General features: G+C 49.3%; 1 protein-coding gene across 3 annotated transcripts in view; it reads right to left on the minus strand.

Annotated features, from left to right (window-relative positions):
• Window positions 1-4,752: 4,752 nt before the first annotated feature.
• The window catches only part of FLNB (filamin B), a 72,275-nt gene continuing 50,108 nt past the window's right edge, over window positions 4,753-26,919 (minus strand). For 2 of the 3 annotated variants that reach the window (XM_026052715.1, XM_026052714.1), the window contains 19 exons: window positions 25,597-25,786; window positions 23,404-23,651; window positions 21,520-21,594; window positions 20,675-20,777; window positions 19,623-19,763; window positions 18,629-18,757; window positions 17,929-18,102; window positions 17,630-17,788; window positions 17,045-17,248; window positions 16,231-16,383; window positions 15,756-15,878; window positions 13,970-14,236; window positions 13,396-13,533; window positions 13,189-13,304; window positions 11,184-11,316; window positions 9,980-10,156; window positions 7,233-7,451; window positions 6,061-6,264; window positions 4,753-5,358 (listed from right to left, as the gene is read on the minus strand). In XM_026052715.1, coding sequence (XP_025908500.1) covers window positions 5,171-5,358; window positions 6,061-6,264; window positions 7,233-7,451; window positions 9,980-10,156; window positions 11,184-11,316; window positions 13,189-13,304; window positions 13,396-13,533; window positions 13,970-14,236; window positions 15,756-15,878; window positions 16,231-16,383; window positions 17,045-17,248; window positions 17,630-17,788; window positions 17,929-18,102; window positions 18,629-18,757; window positions 19,623-19,763; window positions 20,675-20,777; window positions 21,520-21,594; window positions 23,404-23,651; window positions 25,597-25,786 — 3,141 coding nt within the window. In that variant the 3' untranslated portion in view covers window positions 4,753-5,170. The remainder of the gene's footprint in view (window positions 5,359-6,060; window positions 6,265-7,232; window positions 7,452-9,979; window positions 10,157-11,183; window positions 11,317-13,188; window positions 13,305-13,395; window positions 13,534-13,969; window positions 14,237-15,755; window positions 15,879-16,230; window positions 16,384-17,044; window positions 17,249-17,629; window positions 17,789-17,928; window positions 18,103-18,628; window positions 18,758-19,622; window positions 19,764-20,674; window positions 20,778-21,519; window positions 21,595-23,403; window positions 23,652-25,596; window positions 25,787-26,919) is intronic. The other variant, XM_026052713.1, reaches the window with a different exon arrangement.

Raw genomic sequence — 26,919 nt, forward strand, 5'->3', positions numbered from 1 at the left:
GCCGCGGCGCCCCGAGCCCGCCGAGCCGGCGCTCGGAGCGAGGAGCCCGGCCGGCCCGGCCCGCGCTCCCACGGGGCTCCCGGCCGCGGCGTCTTCCTCCGCCCGGCAMGGCCGGGGAGCGAGGGGCTGAAGGCGCAGTCGGGAATCACGGCTTTGCTGCGCTCATCCAGAAAGGGAAACCAGGCAGAAACGCGCGGGGTTTTAACAAAACTCGGAGGTTTTCCTCCCCCGCGAAAGGCATTTTCCCGCAGGCCGCGCAGCCGGGCGCGCGCGGGCGCAGCCACACGCAGCGCTCCCAGGGCCCCCTCTCGCGGCACCGCGTTTCGGCCGGCGCTGCAAGCGCGGCCCGAGCTCGGCCTCGGCCTCGGCCACGAGAGGAGCCGGGCGCAGGGAAAACCCTCCCGCGGGACAGCTCGGGAGGGAAGGACACGCGGAGCCGCCGCTGCGCCCACAGGCTCCCCGCCAAGCGCGCACGGAAATACCTGGAGCAGCGAGGCCCCGCGGAAAGGCACTCGATCACAGCCAGACCTGGCAAGCAGACCTCTGCATCCCGCTGCGTTATAATTTGCCTCTCAAAAAAAGAATTATTTTTTAAGTCWCATATACTGGGCTTTTGTTCATGCTGTATGAAGGCTGCACTTTAAATCCTGGGAAAATCAAGAGTGACATAAGCTATAAATCCAGCCTGGTTTAGCGACATTGCCARTATTTTTTTCTGAGCATGCAATATGAATGCACAGCTATGAAAACGAACCCTGCAAGCCCGAGGAATTCTGCAGAAGCCATTTGGGGCTGTTTCCGTGGGGAGCAGGCGGGTGTCCGGCGCGCGGCGCGAGGCGGAGGGTGGCGGTGCCGGTGGGACAACCTTCCGCAAGCGGGACCTGTGGCACGGCGATGAGCACCCGGGGTGCTGGTGACAGGTCACCGTGAGCCCGGCGCCCGCGGGGACCGGAGCACCGTGAGCCGCCCGCCTGTCCCTCGGGGCGCACGGAGCTGCGGGGCTTGTGCGACCCCCCTTGAAAGGGGAAACTCAGCACGCGGCTATTAATAAATGATTATTTAAGGTGCTTTCATATTTCTAAGTTATCATAACACGCGGGAGAAAATCTTTTTTRAAATAAACGTTTGCTTTGCATGAGTTGGGCGCTTCGAGGCGCTTGCAGCAGGGAGCTCGCGCAGCCCCTGGCGCGGGGCCAGGCGGGCCGTGCGTCTTCCGCCTCGGAGAGGGGCATTTTCCCCAGTTCTGGCTTCTGCTGCCGCTGGGGCTGCTGCCCGCACGGCTGGGAGGGCAGGTGGGTACTGAGGAAGGGCTCTGTCTTGCACCATTGCCCCAGCTAGGGTTAAATCATGTTAGGCAGTCCTTTACATGTGATTTGCACATGGATTTTTTTTTTTTCATTTTTCCCCCAACTAAGCAAGGTACATTTTACCTTTCTGTAATACAGGGACATTTCAACAGAAGCTTTTGAAAATAATAAAATTAAAACAAATCCCTTGTAATTAAAAGCATTTGAAAGCTAGAACGGCGCAGGGAATAGAGCAGGCTCCGAGTCTGAGGCTTCACATCCCTGCTTTCTGCAGAACGGACCATCAGAGGGAAGGCGGTTCCGGGCAGGGCTTGCACACTGAATAACAGCGGTYCTGCTAAGCAGCAGTGCAGCAGCCYGCAGCACGAGGGCACGCGAGCAGCGACAGGGCGCGAGCGCCCGAGGGCGAGGGGAGGTAACCTGCACAGCTCCGACCCGCTGCGAACTGCAGCCCTCATCTCTGCACTAACCTCGCCTGCCAAACTGACTGTCGTGGGTTATCTTCAGTGCACAGTGAACTGCATTTAATATATTAACAACAATCAGCTATACAGATAGCAGAAAGGGCAAAGAGCAAATCCTTAGGCTCCGCTGCAGCCCACGCTGCAGGCTGCGCTCAGCTGCAATGAGTCCCGCAGCCCCCTTGGCCCGTGACCTGCAACCTTGGACGCAACATCCCGACTCCACCACCAAATGTTTGTTATCCTGCAGACACAACAACACACGGGGGTGCAAATGCCGCGAGAGGCGTTTCACTGAATGCAAACACCGAAGGCAGAGCGCAGGTCGTACCCGGCCGCGAGGAATCGCCCTCTCCATCGCCGCAGCACGGAGCCGACAGGAGCGGCAAGTCCCTCCTTGGGGGAATAGAGGCACCTCAGCACTTATTTTTCCAGGAAGGCTGAACCATTTTGAAAAGCGAGCCCAGCACTGGCAGGGCAGCACTGCGGCGAGTGGCACCAGGCACCACGGCCCTCCCGCTGGTCACCACCCTCCTCGCCACTGCCYGTGTCCGGGTGCACGTGGGGACACCTCACCTCCTGCGTGCACCTCRGCACCACCATCAGAGTCAACACAGCCCTCGCAGCAGCACACGCTGAAAGAAAGAAAAATCACATAAAGTTACTCTATTTTGTGCAACTACAATGCCATATTTCTRGTCATATCATCAATATTCACCTCCAGAGCTGACGGTACCTTGTGGCCAAAGATCAACGCAGTCAAGTTACACCAAGASCTCTACACATTGCAAAGACAGGATGTTTGTGGTATCCAGCAAGCTGCCTCTTGTGGGCTAAGCGCTTGGACGAGTCACACCACGGTTTTTATTGCCTGCACAGGGCAATCTGCTTGTTTTCTACTGCAGCTTGGAGCAGAGCTTTGCTTTTGCTAGAAGTAAYGTTAGACGAGGTAACAAGCACAGCCCATCGATTGCTTGAACAACTCCCATTAATTTCAGCTACCAGATGAGAGCAAGGAGCCGAGCGCAGGGCTAGGGCGACGCTCAGTGCACAGACACAGGCTTTGGGGGTTTAGGCAATGCGACAGCTGGCACCACCGCTGGTTTCTTTTAAACGTTAAATAGGAGGTTCAAGCTGACGTAGCRCCGAGCTGATGAAATAGAGCTAACTATAAAAAGGAAGCAATCTGATAAACCTGGGGCAGGAAAGTCCTTGGCAGCAGCCGCCACCCCAGCGCGTCTCGGGTTCCAGCGCCGTTCCGGCGGGAGCCGTGTTTGGGAAAACATCTGCTGGTCTCCACGGCCACGCGCCGCCCCGGCCAGGGAAAGCACCCGGGGCCAAAGCCGCGGGCGCTGCGGCAGCCGGGGCGCTGCAGGGCCCCTGCCCTGACCCGAGGGGCTGCCGGCGCCCGCGCTGGGGCCCTGCTGGGACACACGGCTGGAGGCGACGGCCCCGCGGGCCCCAACGTTCGCAGAAGCTGCTGGGCAGCGCCGGGCGGCTGCAGCCCYGGCGCAGGACAGCGCCGGAGGAGACGCCAGCACCAGCCTGGCTGGGCGCCCGCTCCCTTMAACACAGGCCAAGCCGCCCCAAAAGGCAGAGGCAGAGCCTACCTGGCACTCCATGCCCTGTCCCCACGCAGCCCGGCACACGAAGGCAGGCGCAGCCTCTGCCACCACGTTGGATGACAAGTTGCAAGCAGCACAGAGGAGATGCCCAAGTTCTTAAGTGCTAATGCACAGCTCGCTCAGCATGCCTGAAGTTACTGCAGGGTACAATTCTAGTTGAAACTTTATTGGCTACATACAAAAAGAATCCACGTTTGTTTTAACATGCACATTTTAATGAAGCGAACATTTCTATTTAATAAGTTATAAAGATACAATTTTACAATCCTGCATTTTATTCCAGTTTATTTTGTTTTTAATTCCTAGTTTACAATATGGTGAGCATTTCACGTTAAGGCACAAAACAGCACAGTAAAAAAAGAGAAAAACCCGCCCCCCTTTCTGTATTTCCCCARCGAGCCGTGCTCCCGGACAGCGTGCAGCAACCCCCAGCTCCAGAGCAGCAAGCAGCAATGTCTCCAGAGGGGCAGACAGCAAAGATTCAACAGGTTTCCAACAAACCCTAGCTTTTCCTCAGAGTTAAAGCTTATTTGCAGGGTAAATAGTACTAAAGGCCCAGCAGCTGACAGCGACTCAAACACACGGCTGGAGCGCAGGGTTGGGCGATYTGGGGCAGACGTGGGGGCCAGCGGAGGATCCTGGTGCTCCGTGGGAATCCCTGCTGCGGCACGGGCGCATGCGCCGGCCCCTGCAATAAAACCACCTGCAGCCACGGGGCTCATCGACCCCCCGGGTATTCGGGGCAGAGCCGGAGCCCAGCGAGCCCCGCGCTCCCGCCGCGACCGCCCCGCTCCCACCTGCGCCCGTCTCCGYCCGTCACACGAGAGCTGCGCCCGGCGCGACAATTCCAGGCTTTACTAAACCCGACCAAACCAGAGTCTCTTCTTAAAAAGAAAATAGATCAGGACAAGTGTGGGGAGTTACATGTAAAGCAAAGTTACATAAGCTTCACCAGTATCCCAAGCTAATTAAAAAGACATTTCTAGCATCCATGGYCACAAAGCTACCTGTATAGATTTACAAAGCGTTAGCATAGCAAGGCTGAAGGCTACCAGGATGTAGTTTTCATTCTGCTTTTGGTCCTCTATAAAAGACAAACTTTCCTAAATGTAAACCATTAGCAAAGCATTCTCAAAAATGTTTTAAATTTGAGTGGTAAAGCCACTTTAGTAGCTTTTTTTTTTTTTTTTTTTTTTTTATTTTTTTTTTTAAATCTATTCTTTTTTTTTACATTTTTTTTTTTTTTTTTTTTTTTTTTTTTTTTTTTTATAATGTTAAGCATTAAAATTGATCAAGTATACAAAGGCACCTATTATAGTACCAGGTTTACCTCATTTCTTTACAGAAAAGAATTTGAACTGGGGACAGCCCAAGTCATATTCCATAACTAAAATCTACAGTCTCCAGTCAAATAAAATCAGTAGTTAAGATACCCAATTACAAAGACAAATTCCAGTTTTCAATTAACRTCTAAAGTCTTTAACATCCGCAAGGGAAATTAGTGTCTAGTTRTCCACGATTCTCCAAATATTGACAGTGACCCAGACAGTACTGCAATGGAATAATTTGGAAGAGGATATTAAATAGATTTACACTATGTTGGTCATTAGGATAGAAGTGAAATGCTTGTAAAAAATAAAGTTACAGAATTTACTTCTGACTGCATTGAAATGTGAGCCGGGTGTATCTAGATACTGCATTTTGAAACAGGACTGCACCTGGTATGACTGCTAAGTCTGAACTGCGAACACAGGATTGCCGCCGGCRCTGGCCGGGCCTAAGGGACCGTGACGTGAAAGGGGCTGCCGGGGATGTGCTCGTCGCCCCACTTCACCGCCAGAACGTAGTCGCCCTTCTCCTTGACGACGTACGTCACGTTGTACTGATGGCTGCCCAGATGCTTCACGGACACCTCCTCGCACGGGATTGTCGGCCCGTGGACGCCAACTAACAGCATGTTGGAACCTGTGGCACAGTGAGAGCTCGTTAGGATTTGTAAGCTTAGGCAAACAGATATACAGCCAATATTATGGCACAGTCATAATACAAGGAATTTATTGTTTTACTGCAGTGTACAAAGGGGCAGTCTGAGCACGCTGAGCTAAGCTGGTGTAGGTGGGAATTCTAAAATCCTCAGTCTCCCTGAGGCAAGGGTTTGCTAGACCCGACTCACTACCACTACCACTATGTAATTACAGCACAGGGCAGATGAGCACCACTTGATCCCCGTTCAGGTCTGGAAGCTGGTAGCCCAGCCCGCTGGACCGCGCTGCCCCGACTCACCAGCCCCAGCGCGCACGCGACGCTCGCGCCGCAGCCCCGTGTTCGTGCAGCGCCCCGGCCCTGCCAGGCCATTCGGAGCGCCTGGCACCCCTGCGGTCCCTGCCCAGGGCCGAGCTGCTCAGCACCGCGGAGCATTTACAGGCTTTGCTCAGAAGCGGGTCAAACTCGCAGGCTCCAAACCTAAACTCTACAAAACGTCTGTTTACAAAAGCTCAGGTCTCAGTGTGTCTGACGTTAGTATCTGGCTGTCACCTCAAAGCCTTCCTCTCTTTCGTTCTTAGGACAAAAACTGTCATTAAATGAAAGCTGGTTTAGAGCAAAAAATATCCAATTAGCGCCCCACAGCCTATAGCTGCCTTTACAAGAGAATTCCTGCACTCATACCTGCTTTGCTGCAGTCCACAGAAAAGGTGCTTTTCTGACCCACAAAAGCCTTTGAGAGTCCCGCTCCTCTAGAAACCACCTTGCTGGCATCCGAGCTGGATTTTGGAATGGCGCTGTAGCAAGTTTCCGTCGAGGACCTCGTCACCGACTCCACCATGATGGAAGACATCTCGTTCGCACTGCCTGGGCTAACGAGTCGCTGTCCTGAAGAAAGGGAAGGTTTCAGGCACGCGGATTCCCCCGGCAGAAAGGCATTTAAYGGGGAAGCTTGGAACCCCCCTAACGCTTAACGTGCTGGTGCTATGATGCATTTGAAGGGAGAGAAGCAATGTCCTACTTCTGCGTTTGAGCTAACGTCTTGCAGGAGCTCTCAAACCATCCCACCCCAGAACCCTTCCATACCAAGAGCATTCAGAGGTTAAAGGACCACAGGAGCTTCAGGATTCATTAAGCAAAGCTGGCTGCTTGAGAAGAGTTAATTGGGCTCCAATCACCAAGTGCCCCCAACGACTCGAGTTGGCAGAAAAGCAGGTGCGATTTGGCAGCACCCCCGTTGGAAAGCAGAGCATGTGCGAGGCCGGGCGGGCGGTCCCTGRGGCCCACTCCCAAGACCACCACCTCACCAAACCACCAGTGCACCTTCCACTAGCACGGGGCAGTGCTGGGGACACTGCCGGCCTGTGCTGGAACACAGCATCAGAAAGAGAGCTTCCTAAGCGTGAGACCAGCCTTCCTCGCATTGTCTGTGTGCTCCAGACACTGCTAGCCCTTTGATGAGGTCACAGCCGTATCAAAAAGAGGCAGATTCAGGGGCACTGTTTGTACTAGAGCAGCCAGTGTTCAGGGCTTGGGGGAAGTGAGGAACCGAGCCCTATTTCATCCCTGACAGAGCCAATCCTGGAGGGAGCTCGAGGTTCAGCACTCCCCCGTGAGGCACCTTCACGGCTCTTCACAGTGAAGCCYGTGACACTAATGCTCCTGCAGACATTTCCCAGGCCGTTCTGAGACTCGATCCCTAATCTAGCACTTGCAGGGAGAGGGCAAGAACACTTTCTCTCACGTTCTTGGGCACCAGGCACCTAAGCTCAAACACCAGGGTTTCTCGTAGGGACATAYGTGCTGAGGGACACAAGGTGCTTTAGGCATACAGTAAATACTGGTTAGCTCTTTACCTGTAACCTTTGCCTTGAAGGGGCTGCCCACTATGTGGTTAGGTCCACCATACTTAATTCCAATTAAATAGTTTCCTGGAGCCATGGGTGTGTACATGACTTTGTAACCTTCTGGAGCTTCCTGGCAGTCCATTTTCACCTTTGATGGCCCTTCAATTGTAACAGAGAGGGTACCTGGACCAGCCTTGCTCGTGTTTATGAAAAACTCCGACTGTAATCCTAGAAAGACGGAGCACAGTAAGACACACTCTTCCTTGCACCCGCTCGTTATAAAATAACCCTGAATTATTAAACAGGAACTCATGATTCAAGGCAAGATTAGGTGACAGTCCCCGGAGTGCTCAGTGCCCAAATCTGCATTCGAGGTGCAGGGGCAGCCGACCTTCACCCGGCCTCCCTGCGCAGGAGGCTGCCCAAAGCCAGACGCTCTGGCACCCGCTGCCATCAGAAGACCATCTTGGACAGAAAAGAACCCAACTCTGAAAACGAGAGCCTTTTTCCTGGGGTTTGGAGCCTGCCTTGGCACGGCCTCCCCCATGGCTAAGCTCTGGGAGGCTCAGAGACTGCTCCCTGAATGGGCCATAAATCCCCAGCGACGGACCCACAAGAAAGCAGCAGACACAGACGGGGTAAAGTCTTTGGAGGAGCTCCTGGAGGACACGGGTGTCTGAACCGCTCTGGAACAACACTCCGAGCACTTTGGGGAAACAAAAGCTCGTTTAATTGCAGCATCTGGTTAGCATAGCTGAATTATTGCTGCTAATGCCTCGCCAATGACACCATGYCAGCAACACACGAAAAGTTTCAGTAAGGCTTTCAGTCCCCAGATAATTTACTGTCAAGCCCTGGCTGCAAACACTTATCTGGGACTCTGGAGTGAGACACTGCCGAGCAAGAATGAATGCTCAAGCTCAGTAAAACGAGCCAGTTACAGGAAAGCTCACTAAAGCTGAGTCGGAAGCCCAGATACATATAAAAATGTGGTGATAAACTACAAAAGTTTCTTGTGTTTCCAGCCGAGCCACTGCGTGTTGCGGCGCTGGATGAAGCCAGGTCTGATAGAGGCTGGTGCCGGGCACAGGGCTCTTGGGGCCGTTCAGCACGTACTCCRGGCAGAGCGGCCGCGGTTGGGGTGCACCCCTGCTCTCCCCTCTCCTCCCTGCCACCCATAAACAGGCCACACAAACCCCCTGCAAGCTGCAGGAAAGTTAATTTCCAAAAGAGCTTCACGGATGGGCAGTAAAGCCCCTTGCTGAGAAGCCCCTGGCCGGGCTGCCCGGGAAGGCGGACACCGTTTGTGCACGGGCTGCGCTGCCGGGCTCGGCTGCTCCCCAACACTGGCTCATTGTCCACAGGCCCCGCACGGGCAYCCAGAGCCGCCTCCCCCAAGTTAACCCGGCTATTTAGACTAAAAACAACCCCGAGCACCTTTATAGACCGAGAAAAACTCTCCTCCACCATTCCCTGGTGCATCCGTGGCTGCTATTAATGAGGGCTTTTGTTTCCACCTAATAAAGCAGCCCAAGCTATAATGTCTTTATTTTATACAGTACAGCTACAGTTCTCCAAATCCAACTGGTTGGTTGCTCCAGAACAGCAGTAGCTTTGGCTGAATAGCTGCCACATTTCTTTTTTTCTTTTTTCCCCAGGAAAAAAAAGATGTAAAATAAAATGCACAGAAGAAAGTAGGTAGGATAAAGGGAATGAGCTATCACTGTGCACATCAAAGGGAAAAAAATTGCTTTTCCATTCAACAGCATGTGTGGCCTGTTTAGGCAAGAATTTTAGAAAAATGAAAGTGCGTATCCTGCAATGCTTTTGCATTTTCTTACAAATGCCAAAATCGTACAAATGAAAAAAATTACATTCTTGAGAAGAGAACTGTCAAATGGGACAGCCAAAGCAGTTAAATAAGTGTCAGGCTTCCAAGAAGAGTCAGCATTTATGCAGCATYTGAAGCATGTATTAAACACTTCAAACGGAGCACAATCCACCACATACATTCCCTAGATTTTACACACTGTATTCMATTTAACTCGCAACTTCCTAGAGGTTCCTGCACCACCACTGCRAAGCGAAGGGGGACGTGCTATTGAGAGAGTTATCGGGGGAACACAGGTTCTGGCCCAGGGCTTCCAGCATGGGCCACAACAGACACGCCAGCTCGTAGCCAGCACAGTAAGTGCCCTCGCTAGGCAGGGAGAAAGCTTCCGAGCACCCTGCTTTGCTATTACTGCTCATTACCTGGTCTGAAGATGGAAAGAAAGAAAGAAAAATAAAGCCTATTGCTCAACTCTGTCCCCGCTCGGCATTCAGGCGTTGTGGGGCACAAATGCATTCCAAATGCTACACAAGCCTCCGCAGCCTCCATCCTCGGCAGCCTCCGCGGGCGCGAGCCGTGCACAAGGAAGGGAACCAAAGCTTTCCCTGAGCTCTCGGGGACCACCTAAGTGGAGCTACACTAACTGGCAGGGACTCGGGGCTGGGCTGCTAACGGGTCTGTGTGAACGGCGGCTGCGCTCGCTGGTGTGCACASGTTTTAGTCCACGCACGAAGGGTCAGCACAGCCTGTAGACCCGCTCATCACTGGTTATACGAATTGAGGAGCATGCGAGAAAGCAACGTTAGCCTTCACCCAAGGTGGCAGAGTATGGGTTAGTTGAGCTGCCTCAGCAGGAAAAGTCATGTAAAAATGTGTCTGGAAACAGCATCTTGGGAAAGCAGGGTGAGCTGGAAAGAAGCGTTACCCGTGGTGCCGCTCTCCAGGCCGGGGCCGTAGGCGGTGACGAGCGCGGGGTTGCCCGCCTGCCCCGGCTCGCCAACGCGCACCTTGAAGGGGCTGCCCACCACGTGGCTGCCGTTGAACTTGACGTCAATCGAGTGGATGCCGTTCTCGTGGGGGATGAACCGAACCGCGTACTTATCTGAAAGAGAAGAGCGGCGTGGCTGACCTTGCGGGGAGGGCATCAAAGAAACTGAACTCAACACCTCATTTTTTTTGAGGCAAGCCCAGCAAGGTTTCCCTGATTTTTGACAGCTCAAGCAAACAYAGCTAGACACATTATTAAGTTCATATTTAAGGAGGAAAAACGTTTATTTATGACAGGAGGTGCCATGGATTCCATTTTCACCTTGTCCTCTAAGAGCCGGTCTCAGCTGTCATCTAATCTCCAGCTCGTGCTTTGCTTCCTCACATACGGACTACGCCTGACAGTTCAGTCAAGCCCAGGCTGTGAGCGTAGCACTAACTGTGCTCAGGCCTTGTCTAGGGGAAGCAGCCGGCACAAAGCCGGCCAGAACCTAACGGCGGCTGGCGGCACTCCACTCACACCACGGAAATTGCACCTTTATTTGAGTGGCATTTAGCAATTTGCTGATATTTAACTTTTTTGTTGCACGTTAACCCAAAGGAGTGAGTGACCTTCCCCAGCTGAACAGTGGCTAGACTGGCACGGTACAAGCAGTAATTTATTCAGACTTCAAAATAAAATGAAAAGCTCATTCCTGAAACAGGTGCTGGCCTTTCTGCAGTGTTTGCTTATATGCAGTTGCCTCGACATTTCGAATGAAGGAGTGAGTGCGAATTAAAAATAAACTCCTAGCTAAAGACGGAAGCACAGCTTCGAGAAATAGGCTTCTTCACTGGCTAAATTCAATGGCCACATCACATTTCATTCACCTCATTCATTTATGAATAATAGTACTTTACCTTCATCAGCAAGCCAAGACTTTAGGCAAAACCCTTCAGATTTCCCCCTTAAAACTCAGTATCTTACCCAAGGTGGGGCTCGGTCAGTTAATGAACTAGCATGGGGAAAGCATGAATATAAACCTGTCTTCCTGAAGCTGTTGACAGCACTATTTGCCAAGGAAGGTGCCTGTGCCTTTCAGCTGCTTTTGGGCTAAGGCCGCGGGCRGGACGAGCGTTTCGGAGGCCGCCCCGTTTCTCACCTGGCTCCAGCTCGGACACGTGGCACTCCTCGACAGCTCCGGAAGGGCTGTGGACCTTAGCATCGATCTTGCCCTTCGCCCCGTTCAGCCTTATGGCAAAGGATGCTGGCTGATTAACCTTTAATCCCGACTCCTGAGAACGCAACAGTCAGATAAACAAATTTAAACTTTCGTTTCAGACAGTGCAAGGTTTGTGGCAGGGAAATAACCGCTTCAACACGGGCTTGTAGATTTTGACAAAGGAGGTACAACTGTGATTTGAATTAAGTCCTAAATCAGCAACATCGTGGACAGGTCTCTCGCTCTTAGCAAGAGTGGCAGATTTAAGAGCCACTGACATCCATTAGGCTGATTCTTTCCACTGCGGAAGAGTCTCCAGAAGCCAGACAATGCTCTGCCAAGTCAGGCAGAGACAGGTTTACAAGACTAGTTGCCCATTATCACTGAGGTTAGAGACCCCCAGATTTAGGCACTTGATTTAAAGGATGTTTAAGCTTCAGTTCCATTTTTAGCCCATTCATGCATTCCAGATTCATTCAAGGGAAAAGCCTCTGATAATCCAGTTGTCTGAAAGAGTAATAGGCATGTTTATATTTGCCACAAGAGGCTACATTTAGAACGCTGCCACAAGGCATCTTAAAATGAGCAAGTAATTTAAAACACGAAACCAGATGTTGCTGGGCTGTCAGGCCATCAGCACGGCGCTCTTTGCTGCAGACCAGTCAGCTCAGCAACGGGCATCGCAACCAGAGCAGCTCCCAGCCCCTCAGCACAGATGCTTTGTGCTGAACATACTTTACCTGATTTTATTTGCAAAAGTCCTGGAGAGGAAAATAAATGCAACTGAGCAGAACTGAGGCACAAAGCGCATTGCTGCTGCAAGTTTAGTGGAGACTGGTGCTGCACACCAATCTCCTCTACAGAGCACTCAGCTTTATCTGCCTCTCCAGGTCTTAGTCGAAGTAAGTATTCCTGTCAAAGAGTCTTTAAATGAAACACAAGAGAAACATCAATACCACAGTGACTAATTAACGCCCTTGTAACTCCCTGCTTAGAGGACTCGGAGAAGATACTATCAGATCAGGCTGTCATGATTCATTTACACAGCCGAAGTGGAGGAGTGCTGAGCCCTGGCAAAGTTAATCCGTGGCACACATGCATCAGAAGGGGACATATTGGGAAAAAAAATGCTAACTGCTTATCACTACTTAATTAGGACTGAGGCACAGTATATTTAGACACGGGTTCTCAGTCTCAGATCCAAGTTTCTGGCTTTGGAGGTTTAAGTTAGGCCTTTAATGTTACTTGTATTTTAATACAAGCAAGCCACACAAAGGAAAATATATTGGCAAGATTAACAGATGAGCCTAGACTAACTACAAAGCTGGAATTCACTCCCAGAGATTTGCTACCGTGCATGATTTATCTGAGCTGCGAGGCTGTGGTTTCGTGACGCCAGCCAGAGCGAGCTTTTGCCCTGACTTCACTCGGGGGGCCCTGCCTATCTGCCCACACAAATTCTCAAGCAAGGCTGAAGCAAYATCCCCACCGAGCTGGCCTACGCCGTCCTGCCTGTGGAACTGCAGCTTTTAAGCCTGCACTTACAGCTAACAGAGTAACTCAACTTGACAGCATGATCACTGCTTGTTCTTGTCACTGCATGAGCTCTGGGTTGGCTTCCTCTAGYTAGCCAAGCAAGCTTCAGAGCCAACACTGCTGCTTCACTACTGTTTCTAGAGCTTCTTATTCTAAATTTCCAAACATTACCACCTTGAATAGCCCCTAGATCTCCCTAGTCAGAGCAGGGTCTCCACGAGCCCAAGCTACCCATTCTAGCTGCCATCAAGGGGCTTTAAGGAAAAAAAACCTCTCTCTGTGCAATCTGAACTTGAAAACAGAGGCATCAACCAAGGCAATGCTAGAAAGGATAACTATTTTGGTCTCAGAGAACAAGGGCGAAATCAGTCTGTGTGGTAAGTTCTGAAGATGTTTCCTTATGTCTCACCTGAAGGCTAGTGACAGTGAGCCTGCGAGCATCGTCTGAYGGGGCGATGACAGGAACCAGGTAGGGACTTTCTGGGATGTGCTCATCATTGAACTTTATGGAGACCTCATAGTTGCCTGGGAGAAAAAAAGACAAAGCATTGAATTTCCTGTGCTTCCTTGAAAGAAACTTTCTCTTACTTCAGTACGTTTGGAYTTTGGTACATACCTGGCTCTTGAACTATGTATGATACACCACAAGATCCATCTTTATGGTCCTCAAATGCAATTTCTGCTTTACTTGGGCCCTCCACAGCAATAGATAGTCCTCCAGCTCCAGCTTCTCTTGTCCATATACTGAATTCAGCTGTTGAAGSATTTGAGAAGCAAGTTTAAGTTTGCTGCTGTTGTTTTCAGTTACTTCCTAAAAGAAGTGTGTAGCATTCCCTACTACAGTGCTTGAAAACTGGTACCTTGTACCATGATTCTGGGTTCAATCACACAGCAGTTTCTCCAGGAGGTTTGTAGTGGCCTTGAATTACTGTATGGTACATCTTACAACTCCACGCTCCTTTTGTTAGAGCATTTAGTTTCCTAACTGTGTGTTTCCTGACTTTGCTATGTGATGCGGCAATATTATTTCCTGAGTCCATGTTTCTCCACCAAGCACCACACAGCCTGGTGTGACAGCAGTGTTGCATCAAGTCCTCAAAAGAGAGGTTTCTCCAACGGCCATCAGAAAACAAGGCACCTGCCCTGCAGATCTGGAGGGCATTTGAGTCAAACAAGAGCAAGAGACTCACCTGGGATGCCCGTCTCGCCACGCTCGAGCCCCGGGCCACCAGCTCTTACTTTGTGGGCTCCCCCCTCGCCAAGCGGCCCCACGGTGAACTGGAAGGGGCTGCCTGGCACCGGCTGCCCTCTGTACTTGACATCCACAGTGTGGACCCCCATTTCTTGTGGCACAAAGCGCACGCAGTAGGTGTTTTTGTCGGCTTCGACTATTTCTGCATCAGAGGTTCTTCCAGAGGGGCTAGTTACCTGGGCTGTCATATCCCTGCAATCAATTTCTAACAAGAGAAAAAGCCAAGATTAGCAATCCCTAAAGCAACGGAGTCACTTACAAGCAATGCAGATCTGCAGGCTACAGGAAGCTTTAGCTTCCATCTGTGTTGGGCAAGTCTGAATCACAGATCTCAAGGCTTTATTTTACCTGTCACGAGGCCAATACAAGCTGGCAGTGCTGCCCAGCGGCTCCTTGCCCTTCCTCCCTACCAGATGCCATCCCTAGCCTCTTGCTGGCAACATTTGCATGGCCTTTAAGTCTATTTCCTCTAGAAACACTGGACTGAAGCAAGAGCCTGTGTATACCAGGAAGCAGCTGAGGAAGGTTGRAAACATCTTTGGGTGGCAGTGCCAACTTAAACTCATCATGTAGCTACAGCATTTACCATTTATGTTTGATTATTCAGAGCAGCAGATTGCAGACAGCATTTATTAGAGATCATCAATAATAAAACAAAAGCACTGTTTGAAACTACTTGTGYAAGCAATACATTTGCTCATAGCAATCCTGAGTTCCCTATATAATACAGTTGTTATTAGGGTTGATATAAAAGCTTTCTATTGGGAGTATGTTGCTTCAGGACAGCTGGGCAATCTCCTCCTCCTGAGAATTCAGATTTCCCTTATTTGCGGGACGTTGGTACCCGAGTGTTTATTTAGGCAGCCTGGAATTGCTAAAACACTGTTAAGCACTCACAGAAGTGAATATGCTTACAGAAGGTTTGCTCAGAACTAAAAATGAACCTGTGCTGTTCAGCACAGAGGACATGCTTCATCCCCACAGCATGAGTGCTCCAAGTAGGTCTGGACCAAAAGACAGGCTCAGCTCCTAACAACAAATACCCAACCACAGCAAAACACGCTAGATCTTCTCATCAAGCCTGTCTCTTGTCCTTCAATACCAACATGCTGCAAGACTGATATAGAGCTGRGATAGTTTCTCCAGACAGAAAGCCTCCTGCATCAAATAACTAAGATGATGATGATGATAATTTAGAAGGCGAAGAGATGCAGAAAAGAGCGGCAATGGGACTGGGCGCTTTGTGTCTGAACCCAAGCACATGTGGTTATGCAGCAGAGACAACACAACAGGCACGTAGGTGCTAGTTTGAATTCTGACCCAGATGCCTCCTGCCTGACCAGTTACAGTTTACCAAGTGCTGAAGAGACAGATGAAATGGTTGGATATGTACAGCCAGCTAAGACTGGCCTACATGATTCACATTTGCCAGGCAGCAATACAAACAATTAAAAGCCAAGCTGATGATCTTAAAACCCTGGAGACAGGATGAGCTGTACAGCCCATTCTCCAGCTTGTTGTACACAGAGCAGATTAAAGCCTTCCTGACGTTTGTTCTATGTTGAGCATTGTTATGTTTATTTTTAGCACTTCAAAGAGATTACACTATCAGTATTTCTTTCCTAAACTGTCTTGATATGAGGATGTCTTAACATTCCAGTGCTTCAGGTACACCACACCATGCGAGCACAAGGGAATGGTTACAGGGAAAGGATGTTGCTTACCTGGAATTTTTAAGTTCAGGTCACATATGCTTCCAACTGTTGCAACAGAAGGAGCCCGTCTTGTTCGTGTGATACTCTCCTTAACTCTTCCTTCGCCACTTATCTTCACAGTAAATGGGCTGCCTGTAAGTAGCACAGTGAGTCATTCTTTTCCTGTGGCCACTACATACACCACGTGAAGGAGAGGACTCAAAGTTTCCTCCAACTTCTAGTATACCACAGTGGAAGTTTTAGAGCCAGTTTACCATCAAGTCAACGTGAAATGTGCCCATGTAACCTAAACAGTTTTGGATGCTTTTCTCTTTCAGTGCGCACTGGTTGAACCTTCCCGAGTCTTTGGGACCCATGATCTGAGACATATTGCAAAGGCCACCTGAGACATATTGCAAAGGCCATCGACAGTCCCACCATGCTGACCAGCACTGGGGTGACTTTTGTTGTATGAGGCAGCAAGCTGTCACACATCTCTGCTTACCTGGAATATGTTCATCTGCAAATTTTGTGGACACAATGTACACGCCAGGAACAGTTGGGAAATAAGACACTTTGCAAGTTCCATCTTCTAGGTCTTCCGTTTGGATATCTACCTTGCTGGGTCCTTCAACTGCCAGCGAGATCCCACCATAACCTACAAGACAGATAAGTTAGCATCCAATTTCCATAGTGAAATTACAGGTTTGACACAAGATAGTCTATATCCAGAGCAGTAGCTAGTTGTCGATTTTGGTTCAGACTGGGGACACAGGAGTTGCATCATGTCTTAAAGCAGCTTCTGCAGCCACATTGGTCAGATCATACTTAAAGCACAGGATACATTCAGCCCCTAAAATGTTCTAACCATATCCGTTTTACTCCATTAAGGCTGAAATACTAGTTTSAAAGACTACAGCCATGGTTCCCCATCAAACCAACAGGTTCCTCATCTCTGTTCTGCTGTACACAATGATGCTGGGGTCAGCACTGTCAAGTGAGAGACAAGTTTCTTTAGCACTTCAGGGCTGGTCCCTGTTGGCTGTAAAGAAAGGCACTGACCAAGACAACATGAAGCATTGCAGAAGTTAATGGCACTATTTAATTAATCTCTGAGAATAATGACAGTCCACGCTTAGTGCACATTTTGCATTACAAGCACACCAATTTTTTACAGCTTGAGACCTGGTGGATCCCACACTGAGGAAGGGAAGTAGTTGAGCTACACACAGCCAAAAAAAAGGGCAGCAGCGGCAGGGAGCAGCACTGGTTCCTCTGAGACAGCGACTGCATCTCAAAGCATCTTACAAGGAACTCACCTGCATCTCTCGTGTCAACAATGAAGTCGCACATCTCAAAGGTTCGTCCTTCTACCAAGCCACGTCCAAAAACTCTTGCTCGTCTGGCATCTCCTATCTCAGACTGGACTACCATGATTGTCACAGGACTGTTTGGTACATGGTTCCCATTTTTCTTGATGCTTACCAGATGCTCTCCCACTTCTCGTGGGATGAACGAGATACCTGCAAAACAGAAACAAYGCAAACTTTTGCATCTCACACATGCTATACTCGATTGAGAAGCCTTTCTTGCACCAAGAAATGAAAAACTGAGAAAAAACTCTTTACACATGTTGAAGTGTTGTTATCAAATGAGCCAGAAAACCATTTCCATATGCTGACAAGAAAGCACTTCCATGGAACTCGGCCTGTCAAACAAACTACCACAACAGTTCGGTTCTCATGCTCTGTCTTTGGCCAACAGTATCAACTGTCAACAACCACTTGGCTCAACAGCACTCCTCCAGGACGGTGCAAAGCAGCTTCAACTCATTTAACACAGCAAAGCGGAATGGAGTGGGAACTCTTACACCCATCTCTTACACSGACGCTGTCAGAACTTACCAATGTGGTTATTGGGCAGCCTCTTCAGCAGGCATGGCTCATCACGGCCTGATGGGGCTTTAATGCTAGCTGTTAGGAGACTGAGATCAGTCTCGTTAATGTCCAATAAAAAGTCAGCGGCAGAACCAAGCTTAACTTGGGACCGTCTTCTGCTATCATCTGCAGAAACAGAGAAAACATTACAAGCTTAACTGTAGAATAAGCTGGAGGACTTCACGTTCCTGACACAAACCAGGTGCCCCCTCTCTCAGAGGTGARCACTCATTCTGAAGCGACCCCACAAGTTCAACCCTTCACACCTGTGATCTTGGCGGTGAACGGACTGCCCGGGATGTGCTTGTCGTTGTACTTGACCAGTATGCTGTAGTCCCCGGGCAGAGTAGGCAGGTAGGTGACTGTGCACGTTCCATCCTTGTTATCAATGCAGCTAATCTCTGCTTTTGAAGGTCCTTCAATAGCCAAATCCAGCCCACCTAGGACACACACAGAAGAGCACTTCTATAAAACTTCAAGCATAGCAAGGCTAAGGAGTTTTTTTTAAAGAGGAAAGAGAAAGTAATATATCTGCCCATACTGCAAACGTAGCTCAGATGTACACTTTGGGAGGACAGCAACAAAAGGAGTTCAGGGCAATCTGCAAAGGCTGGAACTATTTAATCTGTTAGATTTACTTAACAGTGATTCCAGATCCAGTTACCCTCCATTGAATCTAAGCTACCTTCRTTTTAATGTTAATTAAAAAGAATCTCCTATACCTTGCCCCATCTGATTCTACTTCTCTCAGGAAGAAGTAGTAAAACTGTTTTTATTGCACGGAAGTTATAGCTTGAYTAAATCAATTTGCCTGATACTTGCACAAGTCTTTATTTGTATCCTCTCACACTGCAGATTCATAGTTGGACAAATGAATGCAAATTATGCTCCAAATTAAACAGAGGCAAACTGTGCTTCTAAGAAACTTTTAATTTAGAGTAAAACTGCTTTAAAGGAAAAACTTACCCTCTCCTGCATCCTCTGTGACAATGGTAAAAGTCGCTGGTTTATTGGCAACCCCATAAATGAGGCCAGGCCCATAAGCAGACACACTCCCACTGTTCGGATAATTCACATAAAATTGCAGAGGGCTCTCTAAAGGGGGGAGAAAAAGAAAGAAAAATTAAAAAAATRTAAAAGCACCTTTAAGGATGAGTGGCCTGGACTACAAGAACCAACTGAATCTTACTAAGTCTTACTCTTACACTTGTTGGTATACAAGTATCTATATATTCATATTTCAGCCTACTTAGGCAGTGCTGAAGGCATTTTGCCTCACRCCCACACTCCTCCCTTGCAGTTGCACCTTTCTGCACCTCGCCCCAGCGGCTGCGATAATCATGGGGCAGCCTGAGGAAAGCGGGAGCTTCAGCTAGAGAGTTACGGGAGCTGGTGATTTAAGGACAGAGATAATGAATGAAAGGCAGTAGTCTGTTAAAAAGAAGCCAGGAAGAAAGTAAGATTACAGCATGGCATGCATGTGTGTGTTGTTTTATTGCAATGAGATGGAAAAACACTATAGTATTTCAGCCATTTAGCCCTTCCCACAGATTGTGGCTTTCAGACCAATGCAGTTTTAAGGATAAACATATATTGTAATTATTAGTTTTGCTGAGCACTAGGGCAGTAAATTTCAACCCGAAAAAAAATGGTAGTTTGAAAATTGTATGTTTCTTCTTCATAACAAAGTGCCACAAAAGCTAGTTTCCAAAACCAAAATCCATTTTAAGCCTGGCTGGTACTATTAAGCCACACTGCAAGCTCACATGTGCCTCACACGCACTTACGYCTTTGCTTTACTTTTCTCTGGACTGCTTGCAGATGAACTCTTGCTGAACAGCAAATTCTCCTATGTATCTTTTATTGCAATGCATACAACTAAGCTATAGATGTGTCAGCAGGGAAAGGATGCATTGGCAGGACGCTCAGATTTTTACAGCATTTGCTTTGTCACACTCACCTGGGATGTGCTTGCCCATGTATTTGATGTGCATTTCATGCAGCCCAACTTCAGTGGGAGCGTACCTCACCGTCACCGTGCCATCCTTGTTATCCACRATATCCGGGGTGTCAGTCTTTCCAGAAGGCATGTGTACTTCCCCTACGAAAAGCAACGAGCATTACATGAGGGAGAAACTGTCTGCTCCTCCTCTCCCACCCACAAAGACTCGTCTAGCCATTTTAAACATGCACATTTCCAACTGCTAAAGTACGTACCCACAGGCACAAATAGGAGACTAATGGGAACACTAAACAGACGTGTTTTCAACTCGAGCTGCATGAATGCAGCGCAGCGGCAGGCATCTGGCAAAGAGCCCTGCGAGCCCGCAGACTCCACGGCAGGGCTGCCTGCTTCAGCCCCTGACACTTCAATGGCAGCTCCCAAGAAACTCCGGCACCTCCGTGCCAGACGCTGCCCCTCTTTGGGAAAGAGCTCCAGCTCTCACTGGGGAGACTCCAGTCGCTCCAGCGGGCTCAGAGTGGAGACGCTTTTGCGTTGCTGGAGAGCAGGAGGCCAGAGAAGCCCCGGCTGTGCAGGGGCTCGGTGCGACTGAGCAGGAGGAGGTCAGTACTACAGGGTGACATCCTCAGCTGCCAGACCTGTACAAAAGGGGCCAACTGTTTTGGACGAGACACCTGAGAAGGATGCAGGATTAGGCTGCTTTGCAGCATCTGCACAAAATAAATACAAAGCTGTGGAGGAGGTAGCTCACACAGCTGCTCCAGAGGGGCTGAGGTAGCAACGGGTCCTACAGCGAAGCAGTTAATAACCAAGCATGTAGGAGCACAGCAACACCAAGAAGGTCCTCATTAACTCACACCATCAGAGGGGTGTATCCTGCTTACCCGCAGCGGGTGCCACTTGATGTGCAACTAAACAATGAGTCCCTGACGTGATACAATTCTTCCCCACACTGCATGGTCTAGACCACACAGACTGTTAGCTGCAAGGGCATGAACACGCTCACAGAGAGCTAAGCCTCTCCGAGAGGCTAGGCATACTTCAGATACCTGTTATTTCTCCTTTCCTGACAGCAAAAGGAATAACCATATCAAAGGGCCGGAATCCCATGCCATTCATGTCTCCAACTGGGACGTAAGCCTCTTCGGTGACCTAAAGGAAGCAAAAAGACCCATCACTTTATGATCGAGGGCAGCTACAAACTAGCTGAGCTCTGAGCAGGACTGACTCCACTTGGAGTCAAAGCAGGACAGAGTGTGCGTGATTGCTGCAGGGTCAATCAGCTGTAGGACTGCGCCAAACTAGACCACCGTCCAGTCAGGCTTCCCTACGGAACGCCACAGTGCAGAGCGGGGTAAATCACAAGTGACATGAATGGGAGACATGCTGGAAAAAAGTTAAGGGATAAAAATGTAACACAAGAAAATGGAAGGCAATGTAGCACACGCAGGACCCAAAATGGCTCCATCTGAAAGGATTTAGTTGCTTAAGGCCTGGAAAAGAAAGTGATTTTGAATGTGGCAGAGTGATTGCAACACAAAATCGACAAAAAGAAACGAGTTTCACAACGCAACTCTGGACTCAAGACACTGTGCTATTTTACTGGGGAAACAAAGCAGTGCAGTCAGGTTGTTTTTGCCAACACTAGACATTGCAGAAGTGGAAGCTGTGGATGTAATGATCCTTTTCATGTTTAAGGTGTTAGGGGAGCTTATTTGGAGACTCCCTTCAAGCAGCAAAGAACAAACAGGTCTGAATCCCAAGAACGCTTGATCAAACAGAAAGCAATGAATACAATGACCAGAAAGATCCAAGCAGTCCCCCAAAAGCAGACTGTCATCTGAAATGGGACACAGATGGCGGAAGACGACTGAAAAACGTAAAAATTGTGTACCCAAGGGCGGAATCCGGGCGGCTCGGCGCCCACTGGCTCCTGCGACAGCGCSGTAGCAGCATCTGCATCCACAGCCTGGGCGGTGGTAGAGGCAGGTTAGCTGTTATCCCGCACTGGATATCCGTGCACGCTTTGCAGGACGCCCGGCACRTCGCCGGGGCCGCGCTCCTCCCGCCACCCCAGCGCCCGAGCCTCCTGCAGCGAGGGAGGCCACCCCAGCACACGGGACATGGGCAGTACGTGCCGCTTCCTGAGCTTAGGAAAGCGCCTGGAAAGCAGAGCCCAAGCGCTGCGAGAACCGAGTTGCTTCCTTATGGTACTAGCTTAGTGTGGAAAGTGAGGACTTTGGAGATGCAAGTCCAGAGCATTAAATATTGTGGGGCACGGCCAGCGGGTAGCAGAGGCAGCAAGCAGGGGAGCCCAACAGCTCTTGGGGCTCCCGCGCCTTGGTGGGCCACCCAGCCCAAGCCTAGCGATGGCCCCTGAGCTGCTCCTCTGACTCACGGCGTTGCCCAGACGCCCARTTTGTTTTCCCCCAGCGCAGCCTCCCTTCCCACCACGCATGCCAAGACGGTGACTTGCAAATTCTCCTCTCCCCCACTTGAAGCAACAATAGGAACCCACAGGAGCTCAACCCGCAGGGAGGGACAGCGGCAGCCTCCACCAGCCCACACCAGCACAGTCCTCCACAGCCAAAGAGCGCGCTGGAAATGCAGGCAGGAAGGGATCTTGGGAACAGCGCTGCTTCTGTCTCRCACTTCCCTTCCCACCTTCAAGGGCGGTGGGAAGTGCGAGACAGAAGCAGCGCTGTTCCCGAGATCGCAATCCCGGTGGAGACACCGGCCAAACGCTGTGTTAGCCGGCCGGGAAGCAGCGAGCGCGGCTGCCCCGGGAGCAGCACTGCCAGCCTCAGCACACGTTTCATCTCCTATGCTGTTTCAAGCAGTGGCCCAAGGAGATTTTCTCCTGTTAGGCTTTGGAGGAGACGGAAGGCAGGTGGGAGGAGCAGCTCCTTGTGCCCAGTCCATGTCCCAGTACACGAGGCCGTAAGGACTAACGCTCTTACAGCACAAATCCGGCCGTGGGGTGTCACGGCATGGGACGTGCTTACGAGACCAGGACTTGTTTTTGTGCCATGGAGCACCATTCTTCACGGGACGTGTCCTGCTCTGGCTCACAGCAATGCAACCACTACGTTTTGACTAAGCTGGTGCACAACTCCAGAACCTAACTCTGCTCTCGGGATCATGGGCTGACAGAACATCACGTTGTGCAATCCTTCCTCATGTTTCCAAGACTCCTCAAAAGGCTTCTGTGAGCCCTCAGAGCATCTAGTTTGCTCCTGAAGGAGGTCTGGGTTTTCATTTTCTTTTCAAAAATGAAGCGTTGCTCTTAGGAAGTAATATAATTAGRAAAAGGAGGATTTAGTTCTGACTGTTTAAACAATAGCATCTGCAAAGGGTTTTTAAGTGTGAGCTAGCAACAGCTTGCTTCCCTGGGATCAGTCAGCAGACCCTTTCTTACTTTAGGGTCGACATTATAAAGAGGGGAAAGTGCACAAATCAGAGAATCGTATCTCGCAACAGATAATTAGTCTTCAAAGCTGATTACAATAATCCTTATATCATTTAGACAAAGAAATGCATGTTTAGGAAATGAAATATTTTGATCAGAGATGCCAAATCTTCATCTTTTGATGGCTCCTATCCCTCTAACTATATTGCCTGCTCAAAATAAGCTCTAAGAGGAACAAGGATTCTTTAGCTCCTGCCATCTAATTAATATCCCAAGAAATATTTACACACACAGGCATGAAGCTATCACTAAATAAATGTGGAAGCAGGAATCCGAGTGGGCGGCATTTTGGGAGCAGAGCTGGCTTACCATTACAGTGAAAGGACTGTTGGGAATGTCCACCCCACCAAAGCGGACATAAATCACATAGGTTCCTGGTTTGGCAGCAGTGTAGAAGATATCGTAAGTCCCGTCTTCATTTTCAACCACATCTGCTTCAGCTTCTGTCCCATCTGGCGTCAGGACGGTGCACGTCACCTTCCCCTTCCCTGCTGATTTGGCATCTACTACAAAACCAACCTCCTCGCCAGTCTTCACGGTGGGTGCAATTCCAGGACCTAGAAGGCAATTTCCATTATAGAAACTGTTCAGAGAGCAGTCTTCTCAACCAAGCAGCTTGCAAGGAATCTGGAAAGCACAGCACCAGAAAGCCACTTGTGGAGACACGAAAACATCCCTGGAGAGGACATTTGCTAACCATGAGCGTTGCTCGTGCCAGTCAGCCCAGCAAAGCTGCTGTCGCTGTGAGAGCTCGCAGGCAGTTGCCCGCTTGGCTTCTCCTCTTCCTCAGCACAGCCAGAAAAAAAGGGTACGAGTGCAACAGGAAAAATGAGAAGCTCAAAGAACGCCTTGCCATAACCTGTACTGCTATTGAATACTCCTTTGTGCAGAACCAAAGGCACTCTACCTTCTACTGCCGTAGTGAGCGACTTAACTATGGCCACTTTAAGACCCCCTATGCAAATACTGACGCCTACATAACCTATAAAGTGGCACRACAGCAGTCACAACCATGTTTCCTCTTGTACTAGCCATGAATCATTTTCCACTGACTCACTAAGCATCCAAAGAAAATGAACCAAGGCCCAAATCACAGCGACCAGCTCCAAGAGCAATGAGTTTAAATGAGAGCTATTAAAGTCTTATTTGCAATATATATTTAATAGTCCTGCTACTGATCACCGCTTGTAACCAGGCGAGTGATTTGTTTTCAGAAGACAAGGAACCTGCTGTTTTAACACCTTAGCAGTATTCCAGTTTTTATTCCTACAGCAATTGTATTTCTGCTTTGTAGCTGAGAGTCAAATACACTTCTTGAAAGTGAGAGATTTAAACTGACATCTAAGAGTAAAAACTACCATTTCAGTAGTTTTGAATAGTTAGTGTCCTGAATTACTTGGAAAAATACTGGATTCAGACGTTGAAACGTCTTTTAAATAAATTTAGAAGCCAAGGAGATGCCTGCTACATTGCTTTTTCCATTGTGCTAGGAATTTATTTCTGGTTCAAATGGGCTTGGAAGCCACTGCGTGCGTTCTAACTGCACTACTCAAATCAATTTCATGCCCAGACAGTCCCRGTCATCAACAAACCCCCATGCCATTTTCCTGCTCAGCTTGGTCTTGGTCCTGAACATCCAGTGCTGTTTGTGTAACCGGTTCCTACCCGCTCTGCTCCCTCCCACAGCCTTGGGTGGCTGAGAGGTGGCAGCACRCTGTGGTGACCACCTATCCTGACAGAGGATGAGAATTCACATTACAATGTGCTCCTGCAGCGACAGACTTAGCATTAGTCTCCTCTACTGAGGCACTGATTTTTGGGGCAGTGATCCAGCTGTAATACCTTCTGATTTTGGAGAACTCTCCTTCTTCCTGCTCTCCAGAAGTTTGTCCCTACCTAGGCCGATCCTGATCGGACACAAAAGTAGTAGAAACGTCTTTCTAATTGTCAGCTGACAGATTCTGCTGATCTAGAAGCACATGGCCACATACTTAATCCTCAGAACAAATTCCATTGTTGCTCCAAACTGAGCATCCTCCTGCAGCCCTCGCAGCCTAAGGAGCRCGATGCAGTGAACTTGTGCACACGAGTTGTTTTCAATTCTACCTCAATATAGCTCTCAACAAGATTTACCTAGGCCAAAATAAGCATCAAGTTTCAGCTGCATTTGGTTGTTTACARTAATAGACCAGGCAGTTTTGCTACAGACTGCAGGGGATTCCTGCTCTCTCATAAAACAGAGGGTTCTTTATCTTTAGGAAAGTCCCTCTTGCAAGAGCAAGGCTACTAAGAGACCGTTTTGACAGCTGGATTACACACTTCTGGTGGCTTCTACATAGGCAGATCCCCAATGYTTGTTTTCCCACATTAGCACTTTATAAATATATCTTCAACAGGCAGTGCCTAGYGAGCACACGCAGCCTGTTACAGGGCTGCAGTACCCTCGTCACGGAGCATCACCCCGGGCACAAGCCCCGGCAGCAGCGGGGCCGCAGGCCTCACCTGTAGCCAAGCACTTGCTGGCATCGCCAGCCGGCGCCGCGCGGATGCGGTACGGCGAGGCGGGGATGTCGTCGCCGCCGTACTTCACGCCGATCGTATAGCGGCCCGTTTTGTCGGGCACGTAGGTGACCGTGTAAGTGCCGTCCTTGTTGTCGTGGACATCCACTCTCTTGGGTTTGCCTTCTTGGTCCTGAGAACAGCARAGCAGAAGGTTTATGTGTTAGCGTGTTTTTTTTCCTTATATTTTTCTGCAGGAGGACACTAAATCTGTTCACAACCATACTTAGATATTTTCAGAACTGAAGCTCTTCTATTATTACATATACTTCAGTACAGGACTAGTACTGGGAATAGATTACTAGAAGTGAGAAGACATCAGATTTCCACAAAAGGAGGAAACCTGTTATTAACTGTCTTTTGCTTGTCTGCCTGATACCAGAAAGCCACAAAAGTTTTAATATCAGGTGTAAGCATCATGCGAGTCTGCTGTCAACCTCCTTGCAAAGGTATCCTGAAATGCTGCAGAATCTGTGGTTAAGAGCAAAACTGCAGAGTCCTTTCAACCACCACTCCTACAGTGAAACGATAAATAAAGAGTTGCGTAAACAATACAGATCTGAGCCTCAGTATCAAGTTTCCATATCTACAACTAAGAGCGGTATTATGCAAACAATGTTTCCAACAGCACTGCTCTCAGCTACAGCTTTCAGTGCAACTTATCAGCTGCAAAGCATGAAGCAGTTCAGAAAGTCCCCATGGCCTCTGCTCATACTGAGCTGTGCGCCGACTCCATTTGGAACTTGGACCGCTTGGAACCGCCTGTGGTACAAGGATCAGCTGCAAAGGACTTGACATTTTTAGGTACAGGATAACAGAGCTTACTGCTTTCAGAGGCTTGTGAAACAGTTGGCATTCAACGGACCAAAACCACAAGCTGCAGCAAACAGATGCTGTGCATAGGATTTCCTATGCAGTTCCAGCAAGCAACATTGTCAAACATGATCTTCAAAGCTCCAGCCAGGCTAGAAGCTCTGATAAGTGCTTTGGGATCCTTTAATAGCACATTTGCATTCCAGCACAAAGCTGCTCGTTCTGTGGCACCTGATCAGAGGGGACAGCAGGGAGCATGGGAGCAAGAATGCAGAAAGGCAAGTACAACGAGCCATGGCATGACCTGGGCATTCCTGAGCCAAGAAATGTGCTTTATGGCCCACTAAATACAACTTTTTTTTGTTGTCGAGGCCACAGAGTCACCAGAAATTTAAGGAAAAGCAATAACAAAGTCAAWCAGAAACATTCCTGCAATATCTCCTCAAGTGGCCT

The sequence above is a fragment of the Nothoprocta perdicaria genome, unplaced genomic scaffold (genome assembly GCF_003342845.1).
Source record: "Nothoprocta perdicaria isolate Ctin4 unplaced genomic scaffold, notPer1 scaffold_9, whole genome shotgun sequence".
Classification (NCBI taxonomy): Eukaryota; Metazoa; Chordata; class Aves; order Tinamiformes; family Tinamidae; genus Nothoprocta; species Nothoprocta perdicaria.